We start from the raw sequence: 22,297 nt of genomic DNA, 5'->3' as shown, positions 1-22,297 counted from the left end.
AAACTACTCAAAATTTCTGCTACCGGTTCTCCAGAATCTGTCAGAACCTGCTGGATTTCACTCCTGAGCTTAGGGGTTCACAGCCCAAACTGCAATTCCTTATTCACAATTCTTTTGTTTCTTGCAATATCTGAGAGCAGCACCTGTGGAAGATTGGTTCCAGTGACCTGACAACTAACTTAAGAATCATCCTGCAGTTGGATTGGGGAGGAAAAATGCTTTAGATCTTTGTAAAGCAAACTTTGTTCCATCTTATCACTGTTTCTTTAACAGCTTTTTAATGGAAGAAATCAGCCAGGGAAGGACTTCACAACATGGTGATCATCATTATCACTCGCTAATGCCTGCAATGTTCAAGAGCTGTTTCAAAGGATTTGGATCAAAATTGGCATCTCTAGTTATAAAAGAAGCAATTTGAACAAAGCAAGAGTTTTTAAGCTCAGAAACAACCCAGCCTTTTAAGACAATAGACAACTGTGGGTGATCTTTATTTTAGAACTGTCTGATGTTTCTCAAATTACAAATTACTAAGACTACTAATTTTGGAAACAGTGGGGTATGAAAGCATTCATAACTATAATATTGTGGGAAAATTTGTCCCACCTCCCCTGCAGGACATGATGAAGTACTTACTCCCTTGCAACTATTCACTCTATAGGGCAGCATGATTCCTAGAAAATCAGGCTGAGAGCATAGTTGGATTCAGCATCCTGCTTTCAACAAACACACATCAGCTATCTATTACAGAAAAGTTGAGAAACAGAGCATGGAGTCAACTTGCTTCTGCTTTTCCGTTCCTCTTGCCTTTGATATTCAAGGAGCTCCAGGAAGTTCAAAGCCAGAGAGGGTATAAAACCCAGGGGCTCTCAGCATTTCTGCCATTTTCTGCTCAGGAACTCAAACCATGTGATCCCGTCCACCATTAAACCATCTTTCCAAGCGGTCTCCATGTTTCCAGTGTCTTTTTCCCCACTTGGAGCTGAACCCAAAAGGATATTTCTTCCAACACTTCCCACCAAAGTGGTCCCTACTTTTCTACTTGCATTTTTTTATGTGCTTTCGAACTGCTAGGTTGGCAGAAGCTGGGATACGTAACGGGAGCTCACTCCATTACGCTGAACTGTTGACCTTCTGATCGACAAGCTCAGCATCTTAGCCACTGAGCCACTGTGTCTGGTATACAACTACTTACATGTAAAAAACCATAATCGACCTATAAATATATCACTCTGTAGAAGTGACAGGGGAAGGAGTTTACCTGCCTATTATCAATGTGTAGATAGTCCAACTAGATGGACTACATCATCTACCCAAACGAGCTCTGCTGATATACTGGGATCACATTTGCCAGAAATCTACACCAGGCTAACTGCAAACTATCAAACTGGAAGATGTCAGACTGTGTGATGTTAGTTCTCACATTAGGGTAGTACTTTGGGCAAAAGTTTAGGGTCACAGTTGTATAAGAGGTGGGATGTCAAATATAGCAGCACTGAAGCACTGGAATAACAAAAACCATAGAGTGGGAATTAAATGACATAATTAAATCCAGAGCAGGCCCTTCCCTTTTAAGATCATGAAATCCTTATTTCCTGCTTTCTACTGTCACTTTACTCCAGACAGGTCCAGTCTAGAATTCAGAATCTAAAGTTCTCTAATGTCTCCATTGAGTAATTTTATTCATTTTAATTTTCACCCCACTCGCATCACTTCTGAGACTTTTATTTTGACTGATCTCTCCTCACAAAACCCATTTTCCCAAAAAGGCTGTGCTGAGATTGCCATCATATGGACAAAGCTAACAACTGCAATTTAGCAGTATTGGGCCAGTGCTCTGTGCTAAAGAGATGCATATTTTGAATTATGGAAATTTGACCTCCTTAGCCACAGGTTTAGTTTCAAAAGCTAAAATGAATTTGGGCAAAAGGTGTTAGCAGAGTTTCAAATTTGTGTACACACATTCACTCCAACCCATAAATCAGCATTTGGAGACAAGCCCCACCCCCACAAGTCACTTCCTACAGTCTTTCTTTCAAGCCCTAATTTTGGATTAAAACCATTCCTAACGCTACCATTGATTACAAAATGCAATCACATGAAAAACAGTAGGACTGCAGGAGCTACAGAAACCTATGAAAGAAATCAGTTTTGATGAATGTAACAAGAATGGAAACAGTGCCCTACAATTAAATTGGAAAATGGTTGAGTTCATTAAGCATGGGCAAGAAATAGATGCATTGCTTATCTCTATATATAAAAGCGAAAACCACTCATGCATTAATCACAAAATCTCCAGAATCGTAAAGCCTACGAACTTGAAATTTGCCATGTATGTTCCTCTTGGCTTCTAGGTGCTCACTAAGAAAGGATTTTTCGAAATGACCATCAGAGCATTAGTATTTCCTATATTATTATAACACACTCTGATGCTAATTAGTTAGACGTTCTACTCCCCCTCCCAACTTGAAAATAACTCTGGAGAAAATGGGATAGCATAGGACAGGCTTCTATGGGGCAAGCCTCATGGAGAGAAGGGGCTAGAAAGCCTGAGGGAGAGAATGGGATAGGATAGGAGATGTTTCTATGGGGCAAGGCTGAGGGAGAGAAGGGGAGAGGATAGGGGATGATTCAAGCTGTAAGTGTCGATTTATCAAACCCGATCACATAGTTTCGTAGTAAAGCACGGGGATCCAGCTAGTTTTCAATAACTACATTTTAACATTCAACTGATAGAAAGAGATAACTGCTGAGGGACCACAGACGGGTCATTTTCAGGAGAATCTTCTGTTTTCATGGAAGAGACATTTATACTTCCTCAGCTCTCATCTGGCAGGAATAACCAGTCTAGCTGATCATCTTCAAGCTTTATTGGAGAGAAGAGTTATGGACAAGATGCGGGAGATGTTGAGTCCATACCAGATGTTGGAAGGAGGGTGGACTTGTAGCGGGAGCCTGTCAGAATGTGCTTCCAGAAACGGTGGTATTGCAAACTGGGGGGGGGAAATGCCCCCTCAAATTTGTTTGTGCCCTGACAGTGGGCTGGAATCCATAGTTTGAGACACCCCCAGAGGTAGGTTTCACATAATTTTACCACCGGTTCGTCCAGCACCGGAAATGTGAGTGCGTGCGCGGCATCACAAAACACAGCAATTCGCTCGCACGTGCAGTCCACACATGCATGCGTGTGATGTGTGTGATGCATGAAACCTGATGAAATCCAGCAGGTTCTGACAGGTTCTGGAGAACCGGCAGTGGAAATTTTGATTAGTTGGAGAACCGGCAAATGCCACCTCTGGCTGGCCCCAGAGTGGGATGGGAATGGGGATTTTGCAATATCCTTCCCCTGCCACACCACCAAGCCATGCCCATCAAGCACATCACGCCCACCAAGCCACGCCCACAGAACGGGTAGTAAAAAAATTTGGATTTCACCACTGATGCGACGTGAAAAACACAGCGATATAGGATGAGATTGCGCCTGGCCCACCCGCAGGTCGTCACTGAACCGGCTAAATACCACCTCTGCTCCCCTCCCCCAACAAAGCTTATTACTAGAAAGAGCATTGAAAGTTAGTTTGGAGGTAGGCATAGCAAACTTCCCAGTTTGAGAATTTTTTTAAAAAGAACATGATCAGAAGTGAACAGGGGTTTATTATAATATTCTGTCAATTGTTCCAATGTATTTATCTACTGCCCATGAAAGAAAATTGTCTCTGGAATTCGTAGCTGACATTCAGATGAAATCTGTCACGACAAAGTCTCATGGAAACAGATGGAATTTTCAGGTGGCCATGACAATCTGCCTCAATGTTTACAACAGGACTCCTCTAGAGTAATTTCAATCAATCAGAAAAGGGACCTTGGAGGTCTTTTAGTCTAGCCCCTTGCTCAAGCAGGAGACCCTATACTATTTCAGACAAGTGACTGTCAAGTCTCTTTTTAAAACCCCCCAGTCATGAAGCATCCACAACTTCTGAAGGCAAGCTGTTCCACTGGTTAATTGTCCTCATTGTTAGGAAGTTTTTCCTTAATTCCAGTTGCTTCTCTCCTTGATTAGTTTCCATCCATTGTTTCTTGTTCTGCCCTCTGCTGCTTTGGAAAATAAATTGATCCTCTCCTCTTTGTGGTAGCCTCTCAAATATTGGAATACTGCTATCATATCCCCACCCCACAGTTCTTCTTTTCTCTAGACTAGCCAAACCCAAATCCTACAACCGTTCTTCATATGATTTCGTCTCCAGGTCTTTAATCATCTTTGGTGCTCTTTTCACTTTTTCCAAAGTCTCAACATCTTTTTTTTTTTGTAATGTGGTGACCAAAACTGGATGCAGTATTCCCGTTGTGGCCTTAGAATAGAATAGAATAGAATAGAATAGAATAGAATAGAATAGAATAGAATAGAATAGAATAGAATAGATTTTTTTTATTGGCCAATATGATTGGACACACAAGGAATTTGTCTTTGGTGCATATGCTCTCAGTGTACATAAAAGAAAAGATACGTGCATCAAGAATCATAAAGTACAACACTTAATAATAGTCATAGGGTACAAATAAGCAACCAGGAAACAATATCAATATAAATTGTAAGGATACCAGCAACAAAATTACAGTCATACAGTCATAAATGGAAGGAAATGGGTGGTGGGAACGATGAGAAGATTAATAGTAGTGCAGACTTAGTAAATAGTTTGTCAATGTTGAGTGAATTATTTGTTTAGTAGAGTGATGGCATTCGGGAAAAAACTGTTCTTGTGTCTAGTTGTTCTGATGTGCAGTGCTCTATAGCACCATTTTGAGGGTAGGAGTTGAAACAGTTTATGTCCAGGATGTGAGGGGTCTGTAAATATTTTCACAATCTTTTTTACTAAGGCTTTATAAAGCAGAACTAATACCGTACTTCATGTGATTTTGATTCTGTGCCTTCGTTTATACAACCAAGGATTGTATTAGCTTTTTTGGCTGGTGCTGCACACGGCTGACTCATGTTTAAGTGTTTGTCCACTAGGAAGCCAGGGTCCCTTTCACAGTTACTGTTTTTGAGCCAGATTTCGCTTAATCTGTACTTGTACTTCTGGTTTTTTTCCTGTCCAGGTGTAAAACCTTGCTTTTCTCCACATTAAATTTCATATTTTTGGATAGGGCCCATTGTTCAAGTCTGTCAAGATGTTTTTGGATCCTAAGCTTGTTTTCTGGGGTGTTGGCTATTCCTGCCAGCTTAGTGTCATCTGCAAATTTGATAAATTTCCCTTCTATTCTCTCATCTAAGTCATTGATGAAAATATTGAAAAATATCTTAACATGAATACTGTCCTAATCCATTTTTTTAAAAGATTTTAAAAATCTTTTTGTGGGGACAATAAGCTGACTTTGTAAATAAAAGAACACCGCTTTGGGGGGGGGAGCGAAAGCCCTACTAAGCAGGTATATACAAAAGTATGAAGGCTATTGCTTAACGCATTGTAAGCCGCCCTGAGTCTCTGGTGAAGGGCGGCATATAAAAATCAAACCAATAAATAAATAAACTTTGAAGTCCACTGTTAAAAGATTGGCATTATTGAATAAGAATATCTCTGCAAGTCATACAGATGTTAAATGTCTTGTGCACCTATGGTTCCACAAAATTGCAAATAAAAGGAACACTATATATAATCCTACAATGATTTCCACAGCAACAATGATTTGATTAATGTATTGGATTAACCAGTGTGAATTGGCTTGTTTTGATTTATTGCATTGTGAAGTGCAACAATTGTGGTTTGTAATCTATCTGTACCATTATGGATCCGAATAGCATCCATTCCGTTTCTTTAAATAAAACATAGTTAAAATAAGTCAGTTTTAGTATGATGTGTGTTATCGAAACAAATACCGTGAAGTTCATTACACAGATATTAATGAGGAAAATTGGGGCACAAATAGGATAAGGATTTCAGGCCTTTGTTTTTTTTCTTCTGTGTCACGATTATCTTTATTATTTGTTATTTGTTGTTGTATGCTGTCTGGAATCAAATTGTTTAAGTTGGATGGCCTTATACAGCTGGTTAATAAATAAATAATAAATAATTTGAAAAACCTTTTAACATTTTATTTATGTCACCCTTTCACTTATGATTTCCCTAAATAGAGTACATTTTATTTTTATTTTACTCTAATCGGGCAGTGTTCCTATATTTCAGGGGCTGCCACAGAGAGAAAGGGGGTCAAACTATTCTCCAAAGCATCCAAAGGCCAGGCAAGGAATGGAAACTGAACAAGGAGAGGTTCAACCTGGAAATGAGAAATTTTCTGACAGTGAGAGCAATCAGCAGTGGAACAGAAGTTGCCTTCCGAAGTTGTGGGAGCTTCATCACTGGAAGCTTTCAAGAAGAGACTGGACTGCCATCTGTCAGAAATGGTGTTGGGTGTGCTTGGGCGGGGGGTGGGGGGGACTAGATGACCTACAAGGTCCCTTCCAACTCTGTTAATCTGTATCTTAGACAATGACTAGTGGAGTAAAATCTGCAGGGATTCCTTTACCTTTTTTTTTTTTAGTCTACATGTCTTTAATTTTAACTCCAATTTCACACATTCCTTGCAAAATGGAGAGACCGGTAAGGATTTAGGATTTAGGATTTATTAGATTTCTATACCGCCCTTCTCCCAAAGGACTCAGGGCAGTGTACAGCCATATTAAAATACATATAAATATACAAAATTTAAAACAATTTAAAATTGAATATATAAAAATTTGGCCCATAGATTAAAACACACATACACCCATTCTAAAATTTGTATTAGGCCAGGCCGGCTTGTTGGACCAAGAGGGTCTTCTAGGCGCGGCGAAAGGTACGCAGGTCGGGGATGAGACGAATCTCAAGGGGCAGCTCATTCCAGAGGGCTGGTGCTCCCACAGAGAAGGCTCTCCCCCTGGGTGTCGCCAGTCGGCATTGTCTGGCCAACGGCACCCTGAGGAGCCCCTCTCTGTGGGAGCGTATTAGCCGGTGGGAGGCTGTTGCTGGCAGCAGGGGGTCTCGTATATAAGCAGTTATACAATAAACTCAATAAATCAGAATAAGATAAACTATAGCTTATAGAATTATCCCAATTTGGGACATCTGGTACAATCCACTGACCTCTAACTAGGTGAGCTAAATTTGCACAATGAGCTAGGCTAAACTGTAGGTGGCTCATTGTTGGGGCTCAGTTTGTCATGCAAGTAAGTAATTATATACAACTGGGAAAAAAGCAGTCAGTATTAGTGGAACTTGCAAGTCAGAAAAAAGAAATATTTTTTTTTTCTGGTTTGCTTGCCTGCCCCTCCCCTCCAAATATGTGAACAAGCTCAAAGTTTGCTTACACCCACATCATTCTGTCCAAGAGCTCATAACAGAAAAGTGCTTATAAGATTTAAACCTGCGAAAGAATATTAAAAGATAATTATCCCTTTTCTTCCAATTAAACTGAGCTGAGCTGAGCCTCTTAGGATGAAAATGTGACACTGGGAATGGGAGTTAAGCTCCAGCAGGTGTCTGCTCTGTTTCGAGGGTTGTTTGAAAGCACAAGAACATTTGCTCCTGAGACAGTCCAGACACACAGCTTAAGGCAAAAATCATATTTCTCACTCCAACTTTCCATACAAGATAATTGCTAATGAGCAAAAGGTGCAGTCACAGCACAACTATTCTACATCAAGTTTGATTTCCAGTGGAACCCAGGGTTTCAGTTCCCAGCATTTGTATGTTTGTGTGTGTGTTTAATTCTTAATTTTAAAGAAGGTGTTATGTCTACAATGCAAACCATCTGGGAATTCTCTCTTTTTTAAAAAAAGCTTTTTTAAAGCTGAGACAGTAGTTGCCAACAACCAAACATGCTGTCCCAAAGATGTTTGGCCAAGGGAGAACCAAGTTGAATCCCTGCTTCAGCCATGGAACCTCATTGTGTAAATGTGAATCATTTTCTTTCCATCCAATCTATCTCACAGAGAATTATCATACAACAATTATCAATTCAATTCAATTCAAACTTTTACTGTCAATGCACAACATGTGTACAATGAGATTGGATGAGCCTTCCTTAGTGCAGCCCCCCCAAACACCTCAATAACTCATAAGTAGAAGAAAGAAGGGGGAAAAAACCTAACCCAGATCAATTTCCCCCCACAATAATAATAATTGTATGATCTATTGGGTTAGGGTTTTTTTTCCCTTTCTTTCTTTTACTTATGAGTTATTGAGATGTATTCTGTGTTTGGGGGACTGCACTAAGGAAAATCTCATTGTACACATGTTGTGCATTGACAATAAAGGTTGGAATTGAAATGAATTGATAATTGTATGATAATTCTCCGTGAGATAGATTGGATGGAAAGAAAATGATTCACATTCATGCAAGGAGGTTGTATGAATTCAACTTGGTTCTCCGTTGGCCAAGTTCAATAGTTTAACCACTCACTTCACTAGCTCTCTTGTTCATTTTGCTGACTGGGATTTTGGATTGATACCCCTGAATCCTGTTCTGATGATTTCACTGGCTGGAATTCTGGAAAAACTTATAGAGGCCAACGTGAGAAGCCTATGTGAGCCTGTGTGAGAAGCCTCCACCCAATTCAGTGTGTTTAGTCTTTGACTTTCTTTGAGCTCTGCTCATTTCCAAGTATCATTTGGAGAGCATCAACCTTCCTTGGCCTTCTAAATGGTTTATGATTGGAGCTAACAGTTTTGGAAAAGAAATGGGTAGGATCAAGTGTCTATGGAGATTCTCAGACAACTGGATTATGCTTGTCCCAAAGGTGCTTTTTCAAAAGTCAACTGGACTTGTTTTTCCTTGAAGACATTTTGCCTTCTCATCCAAGAAGCTTCTTCAGTTCTGACTGAAGACTGAGTCAGAACCGAAGAAGCTTCTTGGATGAGCAGTGAAATGTCTTCAGGGAAAAACAAGTCTAGTTGGATCAAGAAAAAAAAAATCTTAATTTTTATCTTTGTCATTTCGTTCATGTTTCATTTATAAGTTTACTAAAATTGAATGTAGCTGACTTGCAATACTGCATTTAGGATATATATATATATATATATATATATATATATATATATATATATATATATATATATATATATATATATATATATATATTATTTATTTATTTATTTATTTATTTATTTATTTATTTATTTTATTCAATTTGTATACCGCCCTTCTCCTAGTGGACTCAGGGCAGTGCACAGCCAGAACTAAAACACATAACAATACAAAATTTAAAATTATTAAAAGAATTATATACTTTGGCCCAAATTTAAAACAATTTGAATTAAAACCCATTAACAGATTAAAAGCTAAACAATTAAAAAACTAAAAAAGGGGGCGGGGTTCACGCCAGTGGTTTTTGGTAATAAATGTATTAATTTAAATTTAATTTTGGGAAATATTGGGTGGATGAACCCAAAGATTTTAGGGTCTACATGCAGCTCTTGAAGTCCGGATAGGATTTCTCTATTGTACATCATTGTTGCTTTGTTCTGTTTGTGAATTCCGCCCACACTGTTAACTAGCTTCTGGCTCCTGTTTTATATAAACTTGGATTTATAGAATACAAGCAGCCCCCTTTTAAATTGTTGCCTGTCATTGAACTGAGTAGGTGGATGAGCCTGTTACAGTTCTTCCATCCCAAATTATGCTGACAGCAACTGGCGCCTCAACATTGAAAAATTAAGCCACGCCACTTATGAAAGAAGTAATGTTGATCCTATAATCCAGCTAAGAACGTGACAATGAAAGGAGAAAAACATTCATCTTGCTATATTGGAGATGCATTTGACCTTGTGGGGATCTCCACCACTCACAGAAATCAGTAAACTGTACGCTCATAAAATTGTCTTAGACCCCATCCACACATCCTCTAGCATTGACTTGAACGTGTCTCAATAACAGTTCTACAGGGGCCCGTCTGTTATGACCCTTGTCTTTGTCCCCAGACATAGCTGAGGACAGCTAACATAGGGCATCCCTGAACTGATGTGGAAGGAATGTTTCCTATCTTTTCCTCACACCACCTTTGCAAAATGCATGATTTGCGTTGCACTGATGGTAACAGAAATGATGAACTAACTGGAACTGGAATCTATCCAGTTTCTATTGGCTGCTTCTCCTTTCCAGTAGCTGATAACTTTCTTTCACGACTATTTTGTACTTCCAAACTAATAGAAGGAACAGCAGGACCACCAATGTCACTTAAAAAAAAAAGTGGTAGATAGGGACAACTTTAAGGTGACTTGCCCATTAGACTGAGAGGCAGATCGTTTAGACCAGGGATCTTCAACCTTGGCAACTTTAAGACTTGTGGACTTCAACTCTCAGAATTCCTCAGCCAGCTTTGCTCTTAATATACACTTTTTAAGATTTTCTGGACATCTGCTTCCATGGTTGGGCAAGAGGTTATAAGCAAAACTCATCCTCCATTCCACTTAGTTGCCTTAAAATTTATTAATTATGGATTAACCTAACTTTGAAATTAACACTTCTTAGCAATGCATAGCATGATTTTGTAACAAAGCTCACGGGTGATGAAGTGTTGTTGTTAAGAAACAGAAAATTTCTGGCTAAGCTGCACTCACTACTCAGATGGGCTATTGAGAATTATGATCCAACAATATCTGAATATTCCTATGAACCAAAAGGTAGCTAAGTCAGATATAAACAGACATTTACATTATTTCTCTAAGATTAACTGCCTCTTTCGAGAAAAGCTAAGGAGATGTTGTCAAAACATATCTATGCTGTGAATCAGACTGTCATATTCTGCCTTCTATAATGAGAAATTAGCTTCTGTGCTTCACAATCGAAAAGAAAAAAGGAAGAGAAGAACAAAGAGGAAAAGGTCAAACACTCATTTATAAATAGAATAGAGCAGAATGAGGAAGCCTCACAATGTTTTGATCTGGGAGAAAATTCTCAAGGACGTAAAATTGTTTTTTATGGGTTAATAACTTAGAAGAAAAAATATTATGCAAATGATATGACAAACAGAGCGTGAAAAATATGACTAATTATGTATATAAAATGGGAAAAAATCTTGCAGCTACTGAAGCTGGTACTTGTATAGTAGGAATGTTGCTCAAATAGTAAACACAGTTGTCTGATTTTGTACTCAGATAAAAGGTAAAGATTCCCCTCACACATATGTGCTAGTCATTTCCGGCTCTAGGGGGCAGTGCTCATCTCCGTTTCAAAGCCGAAGAGCCAGCGCTGTCCGAAGACATCTCCGTGGCCATGTGGCCAGCATGACGAAATACCAAAGGCGCATGGAACGCTGTTACCTTCCCACCAAAGGTGGTCCTATTTTTCTACTTGCATTTTTTTACATGCTTTCAGACTGCTAGGTTGGCAGAAGCTGGGACAAGTAACGGGAGTGTAGGAAGTTAGCACCCACCCCTTTCCTGGAAGAGTGAAATATTTTAGGAAATATGAAAAAGGCAGAATATTATATTTCCCTGGGATAAGCATGTTTTGAAGACCCCCACCCCCTGGGAGTCTGACAACCAATCAGGATACTCTTTCGGGGCCCTAAGAAATGCAGAGCCAGAGAGAGCATAAAAACCCGAGGATTTACTGTATCGGCCCTTTTCTGTTCAGGAACTCAAGCCATGTGATCCTGTCCACCATTAAACCATCTTTCCAAGCAGTCTCCATGTCTCCAGTGTCTTTTTCCCCACTTGGAGCAGAACCTAGAAGGAGATTTCTTCCAACAGGAGCTCACCCCATTACGTGGCACTAGGGATTCAAACCACTGAACTCCGGACCTTTCAATCGACAAGTTCAGTGTCTTAGCCAATGAGCCACCGCGTCCCTTTTGTACTCAAGTTAGTTTTAATATTAGGGGAAGAAACACAAAAAGCATCTTAAGGCAATATCATTGTTAGTAACATCTCAAATGTCTATGAAGATTCTCAGTCATCCAAAGGGGCTTTTCAAAAGGCAACTGGACTTTCTTGGATGGAAAGTAAAATGTTTTCAAGGAAAAAAACCCAAGCCCAGTTGTTTTTCAAAAAGTACCTTTCTGATAACATCTCAAATGCCATATAATTGCACATGCTTTTAAAAATGCCGGAACTTGTGACATTTGTTTCCCCCCCAGTTTTTAACTATACAAAGAATCATCGCTAGGCAGTCCAAAATTCCTATTTGCATTAATCTTGCATTAATTTTCAAAAACTCTTTCTGGAAACCAACACAAGGTGGCAGTACTGTTTCTGTCTGTATTGGTGCATTTGTCTGTATTTGTGCTCTTCAAATGTATAGGAGTTCAGCTCTCATCATCCCCGGATAGCATGGCCATGTTGCGCTGGAAGGCATTGTGGAAACAGGACATAATGGTCTGCTTTGTCTTTTTGGCAAAAAGAGGTGATGAGTTAATTCATCTGGAAACTTAACACTACTGAGGAGCAACTGAGGAAGTACTGCCAAATTAAACGGAATCAGTTTTTGAAAAACTCCATTTCAATTGCCCTTCGGTCCTGACAAAAAATTGAGCAGTGCTAATCCAAGATCAAGATAACCTGGTTATGATAGTAATCCATAGCTGGATATCTAGTACTACTGTGATATTAATGCAGTAAAAATGATTGTTGGGAGGTGGGGGGGTGGGGAAGGACTAGAATTTTATGTACTCTTTCTCACTCTTCCTCTGTATGACAATAGTTTATTATTAACAATTCTTTTCAAATGCATTGTGTTACTTTTAATATTCAGGCATTTCTTTACAGGTGTTGTTGGTTTGCATTTTGACTTTCTCCTTTCTGACTCACCTGAATGTTCTTTGATACACTCAACTCAGCTACTTATATTGGAAAAGAGCAAAATAATACTCTTGTGATGTTTAGGAATTTCAACAGTTTTGTCAAACTGTCTTTCCTGATCTCTGGCCTATCCTTTCCAACTGAAGTATTCTTTGCCACTAGTTAAGCTGTTCTATAGATGTCTCTCTCTGATTCTGCTTGACCACTGAGTTCTCAACTGCAGATTTCTCCTCCAACTATACCTGGATTCACAAAAACACCCTCCACCCCCAAATACAACTCTAGCAATGTCTATGAGTCAATCAACATTTCCTTCTGTAGGAAGTTAGCAATCACTCCTCTCCTAGAAAAATGAAATATTCTAGGAAATATTAAAAAGGCAGAATATTTTATTTCCCTGGATGAGAAATGGAGAAACACGTTTTTAGGCAGGAAACAGACTCACTCTTATTTATTTATTTGTTTGTTTGTTTTAATTTGTATACTGCCCTTCTCCAGCAGGACTCAGGGCGGTGAACAGCCAGAATAAAACAGAACATACAAAATTTAAAAACAGTTTAAAAATAATTAAATATTTTTGGCCGCAATTTAAATCAAACCCAATTAAAATCAATTAAAATTAACCAAAACTGTGGGATCAAGCCAGCCCGGCTAGGTGAAATAAATAAGTTTTCAGGGCCCGACGAAAAGTCCGGAGGTCTGATATTGTACGTATCTCTGGGGGGAGGTTGTTCCAGAGGGCGGGCGCCACCACAGAGAAGGCTCTCCCCCTGGGGGTCGCCAGCCGACACTGTTTGGCGGACGGCACCCTGAGGAGGCCCTCTCTGTGCGAGCGTAATAGCCCCCACCCCCCTCAATAGCCCACAGCAGATGTCCACACTTAAGAGATAAAGAGATAGCTAGGTCTATTCATAGGCAAATGCCCTCACCACATGGAACCTGGGAAGATTACATCGCCGAGCAAGGCTCAACCAAGCTTGGGACTCAGGACAGCCTACAGAGTTGCCCCTGCATGGCCCCATGAGAGTCTGAGAACCAATCAGAATACAAGCTCTAATTCAAAAGCCCAAAAGAGGGCATAAAACCAAGGCATCTCAGCATTAGCCCCTTTTCTGCTCAGGAACTCAAGCCGTGTGATCCTGTTTATCAATAAACCTTCTTTCCAAGCAACTTCCATGAATCCAGTGTCTTTTTCACCACTTGAAACTGAACCCAGATGGACATTTCTTCCAACACTTCATTGCTGAACAGTTCTGTCCTTTGTAGCCTCTCCTAAAAAGGAGATGTTGCTTAGGCAGAAACGTAAATGTCTATGTGACTTTTTTCCAGGAGCTGGCAAACGAGCAGTGGACAACTGCTATCTTTTAATCTGGAGATCACTTCATGATCAGATCACATCATGCTACCATGGCACACAGTGAAGCAGTAGTTCTCAAGTTCTCTAGAACAGTGGTGACCAACTGGTGGTCCGTGGACCACTGGTGGTCCATGAGAAAATGTTGGTGGTCCGCAGAAAAATTATTTGCATTTTTTATATTGCACTAAATCAGGGGTCTCAAACTACAGCCCCTGGGCTGGATATATGCAATGAACGTTTGTGTTGCTGCAGAGTCTCCCACTTCAGGGTCTTTTGTGTGGGTCAGAGGGAGGCAGAAATTCTGACTTGGGGTCTGCTTCAGCCTCCTGGTGTGGGGCTTTGGGCGAAGGCTAGAAGGAACTGCTGCTGGTGGTGAAGAGCTGGAGGACTTTGTTTCAGTGGGACTGCATCATGGCCTGGAACTGCTGATCATCTCATCCTGCTGAGCCTCCAAATGCCAGTACCTGGCCTTGCACTCCCGCAGGTCTTCCCTCTGCTTGGAAAGCCTATGCTCCTAGTCCTCAGTGGGGTGCTTCTGCTGAGCCTCCTTCTCAGTCAGATCCAATTTGAACTGAGCCAGCTGTTTTGCCAACTCTTTCTCATGATGGCTGCTTAGCTCCAGTGACTGCTTCCTGTTGGGGCCTTAAGGAGCCCAGGTGGGGAGGCAAGGAGTGGCTGGCAAGGCACCCCTCAACATGAGTGACATTGAGTTGGCCATGCCCACCCAGTCATATGACCACCTAGCCACACCCACCCAGCCGGTCATTAGGCAGGTCCCTGAGATCCGAAAGTTTGGTGACCCCTGCTCTAGAAGAAATCTTGAAAGTTTATACACTCACTTGTGCATTCTTGGTTGTCCTAATAAAGGCCTTAAAAATCAATGGTGTGGTGTTTACTTTTCATGGAATTACATTGGGTGTTCCAATTTCTCAGATGGAGGGGAGAGGATGGGACAATCCTCTAGAGCAGGGCTCTCAAACTCACAACCCGCGGGCCAGATGCATCTCAACGCTGGCCACGGCCACTTTAGCAAAGGGGGAAAAAGTTGTGATATGTCACGTGACCACGTGAGTTTGACACCCCTGCTCTAGAGACTCCAATGCTCTGGAAAATACTCCCTATTGCAGCATTGATGAAATACTGTAAATACTGTAAATAAATAAAATAAAATAAATAAATCCAACTTCTAATAAATTATGGTCCTACACTTTGCAAATTCTAGATTCCAGAAGAGTTCGGAAGTCACAATGATATTTTCTTTTTCTGATTGCAATTCTTTTGATCCAAAAATCTAAAAAAAAAGTTGTGCTGAATTTCATAAATCTGGATCACATACTAGACTGCAAGATAAATTATTCAATTATTGTTTTATTTTAACATACAAGGTGTCAGAATGTTACAAAACATTGTTAGCTCTTTTTTAAAAACTGCAGAATTAAGGTGATAATTTAATAATCAGCAATATAAGAACTCTTAGATCAATAACAGCTACATCATGAAAGATGAACAAGCTAGAATAAAGACTGCAAAAGTGTAACTGTGCCTCATCACTCCACAAACATTCTTGGACACGTCGTTCATGAATCTGCTTCAGGATTAAGACCTATTAAATTAATGTCAAATTTGGACCACAGGATGGGGAAATGTCTCAACTGGCATCTGTTACAATCTACACAAAAACTGAATAGGATGATGTAATCTATCTTTCTACTCACAATTTTGACATTTCCCACTATGGTAAATGTATAGAAAATACTTATGAGACACCAATTGTGCCTCTGCACTCAGATGCAGCCTAATTATTCAGATTAAACAAACCTAGTTGAAGTAAACAGAGTTCCCCACTTCGAAAAGGACATCAAGCAGTCATGTTATGATGAGTACTTACTCAAAGTAGATGTCCTTTAAAACTTAAAGTAAACTTCAGCTACCTTTTTTTTAAATTATCTCCTCTTCAAAACTGTTGGGTTGTTTTCAAAGCTGTTTTGTTGTTTTAAAAGCACTATTTCCTATAGCAAAAGCTTCTCCTATAAAAAGAAAGCAACAGGTGGCAAAAAACAGGGCGCGCTCAAAATCATACAATTTTCTATTTCAGAAATAGTATGCGGTGTGTGTGATCCAATTGGAAGACTCTTCCTTTGAGCGTTTGGCCGAGCTGTGGGAAGTAAAAATAGACTTGTACGCTTCTGATTTCTCCCCACTGGCTACAGAGGGCCTCTTCACAGGTTCAGGTGCACCTTTGATGCTTTTTTCGGAGAAAGATGGCGCTTTTTCATTGACTGCCATAGAACAGAGGACAAAGAAAATAGGCTGCATGAGTCCTCCATTGATAAAGTAGCATGTACATACAAATAAACAATATATTTCTTAGTAAATAGTCATACCCCAATTTTTAGCTTAGTTGAAAGTATTAGTTTTCCTATTTTTAAAAAACATTTTTATCTAAATATTATTATTTTAAGGGCAGAATAACTTTTTATTCAAAAAGTTTGATAATCATGTAAAGATACATAATAATCATCACCTCTGTAATTATTTAAATTTAATTTAAATTATTATTTAATTTAATTTAATTATTTAAATGTGGATATACTATACCTGTGATGGCGAACCTATGGCACACATGCCAGAAGTGGCACACAGAGTCCTCTCTGTGGACATGCGTGCTGTCGCCAGCTGCTTTTCTGGCCAGTTGGTCTTCGCGGGCACCAGAGCGCTGGAAAATGGCCCAAAAACAAAATGGCCTGAAAATGGCCAAAAAACCGGCCTGAAAGTAGCCCAAAAAACAGCCTGAAAACGGCCCAAAAACCAGCCTGAAAATGGCCAAAAAACAGGCATGCACACTGGCCAGCTGGTCTTCAGGTTTCCGGCGTGTGCATATGCACGTGTGTTCCGGTTTGGGTACTCGGTGACGAAAAGGTTCGCCATCACTGCACTATACTTTTCACAGAAATATTTACATCCCAAAAGTTTGGTCCCCTGAGGAATAAGAGGGAATCCTTCAGGCATTTCCTGCATCAAATGAGGAGAGCACATATTTCTCCTTCTGTCGTGGCCATTTTTTACAGAGGCACGATTGAGAGCGTTTTAACAAACTGCATCACTGTTTGGTGCCTCAGATAGAAAGTCGATACAGAGAGTGGTAAGGACAGCTGAGAAGATTATAGGAAGCTCTCTTCCCGTTATTCAGGATACTGCTTATAAAAGCTATGTGCTTAGACCTCAAAGCATTGTTAGAAACTCCACACACCCACTTTACGGTCTGTTTCTGTTGCTCTCCTCTGGGAGGAGGTTTCAAAGTATTTTTAGCAGGACTACCAGATTCTGTAACAGCTTTGTTCCCTATGCCATCCATCTGGTAAACTCACAAGATCCATTTTTCTCGTTATGTAAATGTACACATCCGAACTAGACTGTGTTGTTTCTCTGTCTCATATAATATATGTGGGTATATGCATAATTTTGTATTTATTTATTAATTTAGTTTGTCATGTTTATGTAGTGTATAGTAGAGGTGGTGACCCTTTGAGAGCTGTACGTAACAAAATTTCATTTTAATGTATGCCGATTAGTATACATTCAAAGTGACAATAAAGTTAGTCTAAATCTAAGTCTATTGCTAACTTAAAGAAAACACAGCAGCTTAATAAATCTGCCAAGAACCAAGTCCAAGCAAGCATAGTTAAATACTTCATTTTCAATTTTTACTTAAGCTGGAAGCCTGGTTAGTTTGCGTATGTTTAAAACTCAACACATAATACTTAACCATGATTAACAGCAATAGGGAAAGTACTCTCAGTAAGAAAGGAGCTTAATTCTGTAAACTCCGATCTTTCAGTTTACGGAAGTGAAGAAGATGCTTGGCTGCAAGAACTTCATCTGTACTATGGTATTGAATGGAGTACAGGTAATCCTCGAGTTACGACTACAATTGAGCTCAAAATGTATGTTGCTAAGTGAAACATTTGTTAAGTGAGTTTTGCCCCATTTTACAACCTTGATTGGTACAGTTGTTAAGTAAACCACTTCAGTTGTTAAGTTAGTAACATGGTTGTTAAATGACTTGTCAGAAGGTTGTAAAAGTTTATCACATGACCCCAGGACATTGCAACCGTCATAAATATGAACCAGTTGCCAAGCATCTGAATTTTGATCATGTGACCATGGGGATGCTGCCATGGTCATGTGAAAAACGGTCATAAGTTACTTTTTTCAGCCACACTGTAACTTTGAACGGTCACTAAATGACCTGTTATAAGTCAAGGACTACCTGCATTTATAAATTAGGTTTGGAAATATTACACCAACCTGAACTCTTGCAGAAGGCAATGCTCCTCTTTTCTCCAGTTTGTGTAGCATCCTTTGCAGTATTTACTTGAGATGGACTCTGTGAATCTGTATAATGGGGGGGGGGGAAGGTAAAATGGTGCAACATGGATTAGTTTTATTATTGAAACTCTTTTTTCAATTAGATTACTTTGTGACACAGGAAGACAAGCTTCCATCAGGCTATTCTTGAGAAGCAATAACTGGCTGAATTTTGAAATGTTTGCCTCCTTGTTTTTTGCAGAATGAAGACATTTGTGTTAAGTTCTAACAGCGCAAACATTGCACCTACTTTTTTCCAATCTCATTACTAGAGATTCAACTATCACATTTTAACAAGCACATTGCACCTAGCACTAATAAATCAGAAAGGATGGGAAAGCTAAAGACAGAAATATTTGTGCAACTTGATAATCTTTGTGGTAACCTTGGTTAATCTTCTTTGGCGTAGCCATGTGTAATAACCTTCTGGTTAATTTATGATTCAATATACTCTAAAAAGCCAAAAACAATCACTTAATTCAATAAGAAAGTTCTGCAGGCTCACTCAAATTGTTCTGTACTGAAAACAATGTATGAGAGTGGAGGCAAGGCGAATTAATAATAACTTTTATTAATAACAACAGCTAACATCAGACCTGCTCGCTGCTGAGGACCTTGGAGAGCGGGCAGCTTCTGAGGCACTGACAGCTCTTACAATATATCAATATATAGTTTCCATACAATAAAATAGCTCACAAGCCTTGCAAATAATAACAGAATAAAAACATAGGTTTTATTTATTTTTGATTTATAAGACCTGTAATCTTTTCTCCGCATTAATAACTGAACCCAGTGTAAACAATTCACCTTCAGCAGCTTCTGATTTCACAATGGTCTCTGCTGCCTTAATTTTCTTGGATTTCTGAAACAAAAGAAACAAACCAGAAATGATTTAAGAAGCTCAAAGACTAGCAAAATCCAAACATACATATGATAACTAGGAATATACTTGACTTAAGAGTGCTTTATTCATCCTTGCTTTTGACTTACAAAACTACACACTCTACTCAGCTAAAGGCAAGGCTATATATTTCTAAGTCCATTTTTATTTTATAATATTGAAAGGCAAGTATATAAGTAGGTATTGGAAAAAATTATGAAGCAAACATGCTTGTCCTAAGAGAAAATTTGTATCCTGAATCCAGATGTATCGTCAATATGAACTTCTGGCAGGTATTCCATAAGGCAGGAGTGTCAAACTCAAGGCCCGCAGGCCAGATCCGGCCTGCGGGGCCACCCTGGAAACACCAAAGGACCAGCCCTCAGTGCCTCTGCCAGCAAAAACGGAACTTGGCCCTCAGTGTGCGGCCCTCCCGAGCTTTGTTTTCACTGGCAGAGGATTGCAGGAGGCCGTCACAGCCGGAAACGGAACTTGGGAGCCCATTTTCACTGGCAGAGCACTTGGGCCACTACACGAGTGACATTTTTTTTTTCAAAAAAGTTTTTTATTTTTATTTCTCACAAACACATTTACATGTACAGTCATTTATCCATCATTTTTCATTCATCTTATCTTTTAACTTTCATTTTTCATTTTTACTTTTTCGGGGCTGCTCTTTTACTATTTACCTTTAATCCAACCTTTCTTCTTCTCTTCCCCTTCTCTTCCTTCCTCTTTCTCCTCCAACTTTCTTCTTTCTTCCTCTCCTTCTCTTTCCTACTTCCCCTTCCCTTCCCCCACTCCTCTCTTCTTCCCCCTTCTAACCTTCTCTTCTACTCCTCTTTCCCCTCACTTTTCTTCCGCTCCTTTTCCCTTTCTTCTTTCTCTCCCTCTCCTCTCCTCTCTTCTCCCTTCCTCTCTCTACTCTTCGCCCTCTCTCTTGTTGTTTCCCTTTTCAGTTCAATCTAAAGTGGTATTCGAACAGCCCCGATTTTCTAATTATCTTTATTCTCATTTCAATTTCTTATTCAATTAATATTTATTTTTATTTCATCATTTGTGTACATTTTTATAATATCTCACTTTTTCCCTCTTTGCCCCTCCCCCTTCCTCCTTTTACTTGGCATTATCTATTTTTAAAATTGTTTTCTCCCATCTGTTCTCTATACCCTTATTCATATTTCCTTTCTAATCAATCATAGAATGTTTCCCATGTCTTGAAATACACGAATGACATTGAAGTGGCCACGCCCACCCCGGCCTCCCAAGGTCAAACATAGCCCTGATGCGCCCCTCAATGAAATTGAGTTTGACATCCCTGCAGTAAGGGGCTCATAGGTCTACTGAGCAAAGTTAGCATGAAAAGTATGCAGTCGACTTCATTTTCTGGGCCAAAGAAGGGCAGTTGCTATATCTGAGTTTGGAAATAAACAGAATTGTCTCTTATATGAGGTTTAGGTTGTCTGAGTTTTCAAAAAAGAAGAAAACTACTCAACAAAATCAAATGTACCATAACAATGCATCGGAAGTACACACAGAAATATGTCAAAGAAGTTTAATTTTGAGAGATGGACAACCCTGTAGGTTTGTATCACTGGTCATCCACTAGATGGCATACTACCTTTTCATTCTAGAGAAAAAAATTAAGAGCAGATGGCTTTTGATTAAAATCCTTTTCTCACTCCTGAGTAGGTCGATAATTGACCTTAAAAGGTATTATTGATTGAACTCAGTGTGATCACTAAGCACCTTACAGCACCTTGAAACCTTAACAAGATTCTTAAAAAACTTGTATTTTGAAATAACACAAAACAATTATTTGCTGGAGTGGGTCAACTGCAAAATCTAAGACTAACTTCACCAGTCTCTTCTAAAATTCAATAGGGAAATGAAACATAATGCCTATCTAACGACCTACAGGCTGCAAGAAAACAAGCAAGCTCCAAGAGCACCCAGGATCCCAGAGTCCCCCCTCCTCCTGCTCCCCTTCCTCCCTTTCGTTAGATAGGTAGTGTGCTAAAGTGTTTTTCTTTTTTTAAAGTTGCATGCATGAAAAGACCAGTAGTAGAGAGTGAATCAGTATTATAGTGAATAAACTGCCTGCAATTTGGCAGATTGAATCTCACCAGGCTCAAGGTTGACTCAGCCTTCCATCCTTTCCAAGGTGGGTAAAATGAGGACACAAATTGTTGGGGGCAATATGCTGATTCTGTAAACCGCTTAGAGAGGGCTGGAAAGCGCTATGAAGCGGTATATAAGTCTAAGTGCTATTGTTATTGCTAAACAATGCGTCCATCAACACTTTTAGGCTTCAAAACCAGGATATTACATACAGATATACACAGTCTATATATGGCTACCGTGTTTCCCCCAAAATAAGACAGGGTCTTATTTTCTTTTGACCCCTGAAATAAGCGCTTGGCCTTATTTTCGGGGACGTCTTACTTTTTTTGAGGTGCAGGAGGAGCGAGCTCACCATACCTGATGGGTGGGTGGGTGGGTGGGTGGGTGGGGGCATAGAGCTGCAACAATTGGAGCTGGCAAATTGAACGATGAGCAAGATGGTGGTGGCAACACACGTCAGGACAGCGCCAGCCAGCTGCTCATCAGCAGGCCGCTCTCCTGGCCGGGTCTGGCAGCATGCGGCACCGGCAGGCAATGAGGAGCGCAGCCGGAATGAAGAACAGGGAGGCGGCGGGAGCGACAGGACTTCCGGCGGCAGCACAACAACTGCACATCAGCTGTTCACCCCTGCGGCTGTGCACGCGCTTCCAGCCATGCTTCTCAGGACTCTGCACCATGCCGTCAGCCTGGCCACACTGCTGGGTTTGCGGGAGCGGCCTCTGCGAGGCCGTTCCCTGTGGATGGCAGGTGTGGGGGGCATGTTCCCCCTCCTTATCCCCCCAAGGAAATGGCGGGGGT

The 22,297-nt window shown here is 40.1% G+C and overlaps 1 protein-coding gene across 1 annotated transcript in view; it reads right to left on the bottom strand.

Moving 5' to 3' along the window:
- Positions 1–15,477: 15,477 nt before the first annotated feature.
- RTF2 (replication termination factor 2) overlaps positions 15,478–22,297 on the bottom strand; it is a 65,616-nt gene continuing 58,796 nt past the window's right edge. Inside the window, exons 7-9 of the mRNA XM_070940068.1 lie at positions 19,303–19,357; positions 18,436–18,522; positions 15,478–16,406 (exon numbers count right to left, since the gene is read on the bottom strand). Coding sequence (XP_070796169.1) covers positions 16,219–16,406; positions 18,436–18,522; positions 19,303–19,357 — 330 coding nt within the window. The 3' untranslated portion in view covers positions 15,478–16,218. The remainder of the gene's footprint in view (positions 16,407–18,435; positions 18,523–19,302; positions 19,358–22,297) is intronic.

The sequence above is a fragment of the Pituophis catenifer genome, unplaced genomic scaffold, assembly GCF_029215685.1.
Source record: "Pituophis catenifer annectens isolate HBS135680 unplaced genomic scaffold, rPitCat1.0.hap2 SCAF_3, whole genome shotgun sequence".
Taxonomy (NCBI): Eukaryota; Metazoa; Chordata; class Lepidosauria; order Squamata; family Colubridae; genus Pituophis; species Pituophis catenifer.
The sequence above is the reverse complement of the archived record's forward strand: the minus strand, read 5'-3'. Positions and strand labels throughout refer to the sequence as shown.